This window comes from Leuresthes tenuis, unplaced genomic scaffold, assembly GCF_036924035.1.
Source record: "Leuresthes tenuis unplaced genomic scaffold, fLeuTen1.0.hap1 SCAF_13, whole genome shotgun sequence".
NCBI classification, from domain to species: Eukaryota; Metazoa; Chordata; class Actinopteri; order Atheriniformes; family Atherinopsidae; genus Leuresthes; species Leuresthes tenuis.
The window spans coordinates 13691217-13699502 of record NW_027325367.1 but is presented as its reverse complement, the minus strand read 5'-3'; the positions used below and the strand labels follow the sequence as shown (position 1 = coordinate 13699502).

The window sequence follows — 8286 nt, the reverse complement described above, 5'->3', positions numbered from 1 at the left end:
TAAATAAGAAAATGGGAAATTTTGAAAATAAAGAGAAAAACACAAAACACAGAATTTCAAATTCCAAATTGTAGTTTGGTTTTGTTGTAATTTTAGTTTTGCACCTTTGGGTCACCATAACAAGCAAGTTTTAATAAAACTGAATATTTCAGTTAAGACGTATATCTAAATCCTACAAACTGCTGATCAAGCTGACCAACACATAAAGTACCTGTTCAAGTTACTCAGGACATTTATTACAAAGTTATGACCTATCCTGTAAGACAAAGGATGTATGCGCCATATTCCTTGTCATTAAATTTAGTCATATTCTAGCAAAGCTTTTTCACATTCCTTAACTGATCTTTTCATTTACAGAAGCTGAAGTTTCCCACGAACATCCTGAGGAGGTGCTGTACTTCGGGGCTTGGAAATTATTGTCGAGTCTGCTTCTCCTATTGCCTTGATTGACATTTAATGATAATTATAACTTGGGTCCCATCAGGGGCAGATGCACACTATCTCACACTGGCTCACTAATCACATGCACACAGTGCCTGGTTAAAAACATGAAGACATTAGCAGTAACTTGATGCTGAGAGAGTATTGATCTACTCTCGTGGGGCTTGGAGAGTGACAGAACACCAGACAGCACTTTATCACAGCACTTGACCATGGAGGGCGACCAGAACACACGTGTGTGTGTGTGTGTGTGTGTGCGTGTGTGTGCCACACACAATAACTCACAAAACGGATATTTTTTTGATAGAAGAACAGCTCTTATCTATCAAATCTGCCTTCAGGATGAATCACGCTCCATTTTTAATACTATATTGAACACATTACTAAATGTCTTTTCCCTCAGTCTAAAAGTTTTTCTCACTATCTTGCTTCCTTCCAGATCTCTCCCAGCATGCTCCTGTGAGGTCCTGATTGGCATGTTCAATCTGCTTCTACGACATTATACACACCAGACTGACGAGCAATCAGACCTCTGTGCGTGTGTGTGTGTGTGTGTGTTTCAGATCAGTTGGGATTTCGTGATTATGATTGCTGAGGACACGTGCTGCTCACATTCTTCAATGATTGCCTCGAAACGCAACACAAATGCCAAACAAAACAATAAAGCCATCGACGGGGAGAGAACTGACAGCATCGTGTACTCGGAGCGCTCGTCCTTGAAGTTATCCAGACCACAATAACAAGAGTAAAAAGTGACCATAAAGAGACCTGAAAACAAGGAACAGATGGAATAACAACCACATAAAAGTGCACATGTGCCTTTCTATGCATGTGCTCATTTATCTCTGTTACACTATGTACATCGAATGCACTGATTGGGTCAATTGGGCACATCCAGTATGTTGCACTCACAATTGATTACATTCTCTACTTTATTTTCACTCCATTTCATGCTTGTTTTCTATTATATTTAAATCTAGCATATATCTATCTCTGTCTAGATAGACTAGATTTTAATAAAAGGTATCTCTTCTAAGCTGTGGGCAGCAGAATAGGCCTTTGAGGATTATTTTAGGTTCATGCAATTATAGAACAATAAGAATTAATGAATAACAAAGTAAATAAAATAATAAAAGTGTGCACCAAGCAAAAGTTGACACCCCCTGGTATTTTTGCTCTTACACTTACAGGCTTACTATGACTTGTTCACGGTCATCATATGGAAAAGCTCAGTGAATTTCAAAATTCAAAAGAGTAAGTACACTCTTTACATTTTGCCGAATAATGCTTCATTATGTCCTTTCTCTTCCTGTGACTGAATAATCAAGGATATTCCAGCCCCCTAAATGAAAACTCAGGAGATGAGGAGTGAGGGCTCTCAGATGTATCCAAAAGGGGGGGGAGGTGTGACATGTAAATCCACACCTCCGAAGCAGCCCATGCTTTTTTGACGTTGCTTTAGACTCACTCAAATTAGGAAAATGATTTACGATTTTGGCAGTTTCACAACTCCGACACATACACACCGATACACTGTCCTCTCCTCAGCAGCCAAATCAGATTATGTTAATAGAAGCGCAGACAGTTACAGAACGTCTTCCGTCTCAAACCCTGAGGCGCTTTACACACCTCTCCCTTCCCCTCTGCTTCTCTTTTGTTTGTCTGATAACTTGAGATCTGCTTACTGTTTTGGCTACAGTTCAGTAGCAAGTTGTCACTCTGATCATCAAGCTTTCTTCCCCTTTTTGATCTTTTCATCCCGATTCAACGTATGATTTATGAGTGGCACACTCACAGGAAGTACCTACATGTTTGACTTCCATGTACAGTACATACACACTGATTATTTTCTTGTGCCTTTTAGCTTGTGAAAATAAATTTGCCGATGTTAAATGTGATTGATTCGCTTTGCAAAGTTTTGTGACAAAACTCATTTCCACACAGTTACAAAAACAATGCCCAACGCTTTGAAATCCCTCAAATTAATGTGTTTATTTCATCTGTTCAGTAGAAAAATGACTTATTCAGTAAAATAACATCTGACGTATTCTGCTCAGTAGCTCATTGGGGCTCTCAAGTTGACATCAAATGATTGATCTTTCGTTGGAGATTTTAGTTTAGAAAAAAAAAAAGAGAAACTGTTAAAGCAATAAAAAAGAAAATATAGCAAATAGAATATTTTCATTCCACATCATTGCCCACTTGCAGTCTAGTTTTCACATTTAAGAACAAACCTTAACTTGATAACAATGAAGCCACTATAGCAGACTATAGGCATTTATGAAAGATATTTCATTCATCTTTTAAACACAAACAAAAGCACTGTGAGCAGCTAAATAATTTCACATTGAATTATGTATCTAAAGTTATAAAATAATAACATTTTCTCCATGTTAAATTGCTGAAATAATACCACATTTAATCAGACCCTCACTTGCTTTTACAAACATTAAATAATTACTATTATAAAACATGCAGCAGAATACGTACTAAATAAAAAGATTTATTTTTCTATTCAGATTCGGTGTTTTCTCATCTTAGTCCTTTTCCTCTTTTAATTTCCCCCTGCCTCCGTTTGTTTTTCTTCATTCTTTCATTAGCTAAAAAAAAAACATAGCAGACATTCCAGCTGTAATACCAGTGAAATTAATGTCAGTGTCAAAGCTATGGCTCGTGTATGTGAATCTCCCCTGAATGAATAATGATTCATTCATGTGCTACTGCTGCCCATTTATAATCAAAGCTGTCATGCATAGACCTAACTTTGATACTGCAGACACCCACAGCACAACATTACCTATTTTAATCTATTTCTGCAGAGCATAATAGACAGCTTGAGCTAGATATCGAAACTATATTTGTCCAAAACCTTTCATTGATGCAATCCACATTCATGAATGACTTAGGAGCTCTGCACGTGCTCTACAGTTCCTGCCATGAGCTATGACTCAGATATAACAGAGGAAGCAAGTAAGAACAGAGAATAAACACAAGAGAATGCGTGCGTTTCATTTGTAAAAGAAAAAAAAAACTTAGGCGTAATGTACAAGGCTGTAAAGCTGTGACATTCACAGATCAACGTGATACTAATTTGCAGCCAACGAAAATGTTCATCAATTTTTTTTCCCTCTGTGACATAATAGGTCAACCTTAAAAAAAGCCTCATACTAACAAGCTGAAAGAAAGCATATATTGGCATTTCACGTAATAAGTCAAATATGCTTTGGTCAATAGATCAATTCTCCTCCCTTACATGTATAGTGGGACAAAGATAGTAGTTTAATTTAATTTTAAAAGCACTGCGCCTGGAAATTTACTGAGTAGAGTACTCTACTCACACCTGTTTGAATGTTACAGAAACAGTTCACCAAACAGTCTCAGTTTTTTCTGAAAACAACTGAGACAGGAAATAAGCTACGATACTCCTGTGGACGGGTACCATATGCCACTGACATGCTCTGAGAAAAAAAGAAAGAAAAAAAGATAAAGATACTCCATAGTTCCAATAATCTTCAAACTTTATATTAAGAATGAGTAGTGATGAAACATGCTGAACTAAGGAGAAGTTTACAAGTCTTTTTCATCAACTTCTAGATCCGTAAACTTTGGTTCAACGTCTCGTGCCCCTAAATGAGGCAATACCATGGTTTCATCAGGCTATTTGACTTTGAAAGTTTGCCCGATTGTATCTCTGGGTTGTTTTGTGTTCACTGAAAATGCAGCTGGTAGGATTTTTGCATTCTCACAAAAATATGGAAAGACTGTTTTTGCAAAAGTGTATTTGATTGTACGAAGAAGCCTTTTGCGACCGAGGTCAAAAAATGACAGTATTCCTTGGTCGTAATCTAACTGCACTCTCACCTTTTGAGGAAACAAATCCGTCGTTACCTCCTTTACGTAATCTTCTGGGGTAAGTTCACGCAAAACGTTTGTACAAACACACATGTAGATGCCCCAGACACTTTGACTTTGATTTAACACTTTGGTTTTAGCAGCCACACCAACAGTCCAATAACCGGCCACCTCCACATCCCAGCTGTGTTTACCAGATGTAAAGCCTTCATAACCAAGAACGCCGCACAGACCCACCCTTTCTGGGTTGCAAGGTAATGGCTGACTCTTCTCACTTTTTGTTGAACAAGTCAAGTTCTCCAATAACGTAAGTTCCCGACTGCCAGTGTTGGGATCCAGAATTACAGGAGCTATACAAAAACAGAAAACATTGGTATCCATAGAGCACCCTGGCTTGTGATAATAAAATCAAATACCTGTTCCTTCAAAGGATGAATGTTATAACATGATCAAGTAAAAGAGCCATAGATTTCTTACTGTACTGCACTATATTCGCCATCTTTTTCCAGACTGAGAACCGCAGGTTCCCAACATGTTTGGCTTCGTCGATCAGCGCTCCTGATGGAGTCGCTGCTTGTGGCAGTTTGCACGTGGATCTGAAAGAGTTTGATGAGAAAACAAAACAAACAAATTAAAAAAAGGCTAAAATGGAAAGAACAATGAATACAAAAGAATACAAAAAACAAGTAGAGCACATAAGATCACTCAATTAAAAGCATTTGCCTCTCAGTCCTGGATCAAACTGGCAGCTGATTCCACAACAGAGAAGCCTGAAAACTGAAAGCTCTGCCTCCCATCCTAATCTTCAAAATTCCAAGAGGCTAGCACTCTTTGAGGACAAATTTCTTGCTGTTTAATATGAGACAATATTACTGATATAAAGCTGTGCTAAGCCATTTTGGGTTTTGTAAATTAAAATTGGGAATTACATTATATTCTAAATTTGACATGGATTCAGCGCAGCTGAAACAAGGGAAAGATACTGTCTCGATGCTGCACCAGTCAGAACTTTGGCTGCAGCATTTTTTAATCATCTGACACGGAATTATTTAGACATCAAGCTAAAATGGCACAACAGTAATGTAACTAAGTGATAAATGCACTGAGCAGTTTTTCAGTGTCACTTTGGGACAGGATAGCCACTCCTGAGGCCTGTTTAACATGGGACCTAAAAGATCCTGTTCAGAAGCCGGTCGAGGCAGATAGCCACCCTTCCTGAGTCTGGTTCTGCCAGAGGTTTCTTCCAGTTTTAAATGGACATTTTTCTTTCTTCTACTGTCACCTCCTGTATGCTCAGGATGGGGGATTGGATCGGAGAGAACTTTCAGTGCACTTTAGTTTCCATAGCAAGGCAACTTTTTTTAAATTGGCTCTGTATGAATTTGAACTACTTTGAAATTTAATGAATTGGATTGACTGGATTATGATTGTATTACCGGTACCATGAATTGGATTAAATTGGGCTGTATCTTTGAAGTGCCTTGAGATGACTTTTGATGTGATTTGGCGCTATACAAATAAAACTGAATTGAATTTAATTGAATTGAAAAGTTACTCCAAGGTTCTTTACAATTAAATTAGAAGTCAATGTGACGTATTTTAAAGTAACCACATGGTTAGAAAGTGAATCTCTGGTACTACTGAGGTCAAGACCTCAGTTTTTGTTGGATTAAGAAGTAGGAAAATTACAGCTCATCCAGGCCTTTGTCTCCAAGACAAGTCTGTAATTTAAGTAACTGTTTGCTTCCTAAGTCTTCGTTGATAATTAGAGGTGGGTGTCATCACCATAAATGGAAATGTATATCATGTTTCTTAATGATGTATTATACTGCTCAAAGGAAGTTTGTATAGTGGAAACATGTCCAAGTTCAGAACCCTGTGGAACAACATAGCTAGTCTGAATTAGTGTGAGCACATGCCATTTACATGCACAAACTGGAGTCTATCAGATCATTCAGTCCAAACCGGTTCCCTTGGTCCTGACATGTTCATTTGTAATAAGAAATTATGGTCACTGGTATCAAATGTAGCACTGATGTCGAACAGGACCAGCAGAAAAACAAAAACACCGTCTGAGGCAATAAGGTCCTTTGTAACTTTAAGTAGTACAGTTTCATACTATGCTGTACTCTAAATCCAAGATGAAACTCTTGTTATCAGTAATAGTATGATCAGGAACTTAGGCTTATTTTCCTATTCAACAATAAATACTATGCTGTAATAATTCCATGCAAGACTTTTTTATGTGTTAAAATTGTAATTGTTTTAGGCCAGGCTCCCATCTAAGCCAACTTGGCATAAGGCAACAGCAACCTCCTCAGCAAAGGAGCCACAGCACCCAATTCCACAGCCCCTGCTGGAATTGTTGGTCCAGATAACATGGCCTTAGTTTTGTGTGATTGAGGCAGTCCATTTTCAAGAACTGCACGACTCTCTGCATAAGACTAGGTTTTGCTAGCTCGCAAACGCAAACCAAAGACAAAGCCCGATAAGGTTTGTTGTCTTTCAGGGAGCTCCTCAGTCCTCATAACACTAAGACAGCCTATAAAAAATTGTTTCTGTTCCTATAAAGAGCCAACAGGTAAACAAAGCTGTGAGTTATGTGTGACAAAAGGCTGATTAAGCAGTCTTGACACCAATCTGTGGTGCCGTATTTGACGTGCGTTGTCTCGTCTTGAACGGGTTAACTATGCAAATAGATTTCATGTAGAAAGCTGTTTGAAGTGACGTGTCCAGGAAACTAACCTTTCCATCGTGGTTCTGACATTCTGTCAAATAAAAAGAAAACATGAAAGCAAATCATTACATGTAGTTTGTCAATAATATCATTGAACAAAGATTAGAGGTGATTACCATCAGAAATGAGATGTCCTCTGCTCTCATCTCCTCCTCCATGGCTTTGATCTTCTCTTTGAGGGAAACAATCTCTGTGGTAAAGTTCAGAATCCTAATGCTCATCGCCTCACTCTTCAGCGTTGCCTCTTTCCGACATGCATCAATCCTGGCGGCCTCCTCTGCTCGCAGGAACTGGTAAAGCTTCTGAAACTCTGCCTTGATCGTCTTCTCTGTCTGCTGAGCCTGGAACTGAGGAGAAACAACTTTACAGTCAAAGCCAGCACTTCCTGCCTCTTATCTTTATAGCCATTATGCCCATGATTACCTGGATGTGTGTGGCCATTTTATCCCAGTTCAGTTTTTCCTTCTCAAATGAGCCCAGTTTACTTTTTAAGTTTACCAGCTTTATCTTGAGTGTGGCCTGAAAACGAACAAACATGCATTTATTTCACAGTAAACAGGGTATCATTTGCAGCATATACAACTTATTATTTCCTCGAACACCACTGACTGCAGCCTGCTTACTCTGTGGTCCTCCGCCGCTTCTTGGATGGGGACGCAGTTGTGTTTCTTGTGTGCTTTAGCATCCCTGCAAATCACACAGATGGGCAGCAGGTCATCCTGGCAGAAAAGCTTGTGTTTCTCGCCGTGCAGGAGGCAGAGATCATTGGATCCCGTTGTGGCTGCCTGGCTTCTCTTTTGTCTCAATGCGTCAGAAAGATTCCTCAGCGCCAGGTTTCGCGGTGGCTGAGGCATTGGAAATATTTCTTTGCACATAGGGCACGTCTTCAGACGGCTCTGTCTCCACCACTCCTGAAGACAGTGCTTACAGAAGCTGTGACCGCACAGCAACAGTACTGGATCGTTAAATATGTCACAGCACACAGGACAAGTGTATTCCGCCTCCGTTTGTGAGGCGTTAGAGGCCATTGCGTTGTTGACTTTCAGACGCTCGATTGTATTTGCTCAGATTTTCACTGGTTCAGGTTACCAAATAAGCCTGTACAGCAACAAGTTTAAAAACTCTCGTAAATTCCCGAGTAACACAAGTCACTGTTCTATATACCAGATTATCTTCTTCTTCCTCTTTTTAAAATAAAAAATAAAAAAAAAACATGCGCAGCTGTTATTCCACGTCTTCCTGCTTTTCACACAGAG

The 8286-nt window shown here is 39.1% G+C and overlaps 1 protein-coding gene across 2 annotated transcripts; it reads right to left on the bottom strand.

Moving 5' to 3' along the window:
• Positions 1-1908: 1908 nt before the first annotated feature.
• On the bottom strand, positions 1909-8275 carry LOC140267236 (zinc-binding protein A33-like). 2 transcript variants are annotated; one of them, XR_011907200.1, is made up of 7 exons: positions 7654-8275; positions 7454-7549; positions 7147-7377; positions 7039-7061; positions 4771-4889; positions 3803-4643; positions 1909-3662 (listed from the first exon to the last, which is right to left on the bottom strand). XR_011907200.1 is itself a non-coding variant. In XM_072362453.1 (6 exons), exons 1-6 carry the CDS (start codon positions 8056-8058, stop codon positions 4099-4101), a joined length of 1419 nt encoding a protein of 472 aa, XP_072218554.1. In that variant the 5' UTR covers positions 8059-8275; the 3' UTR covers positions 1909-4098. The 2 variants fall into 2 exon arrangements, 1 of the variants encoding a protein (XP_072218554.1); XM_072362453.1 differs by having other exon boundaries at positions 1909-4643.
• Between the last annotated feature and the right edge of the window lie 11 nt (positions 8276-8286).

Coding starts and splice junctions, on each gene's coding strand:
- LOC140267236 (XM_072362453.1), bottom strand. CDS start 8,058: ATGGCCTCTAACGCCTCACAAACGGAGGCGGAATACACTTGTCCTGTG. Junction 7,378..7,453: donor AAATGGCCACACACATCCAG/GTAATCATGGGC, acceptor GTTTCTCCTCAG/TTCCAGGCTCAGCAGACAGA. Junction 7,062..7,146: donor AGGACATCTCATTTCTGATG/GTAATCACCTCT, acceptor TTTATTTGACAG/AATGTCAGAACCACGATGGA.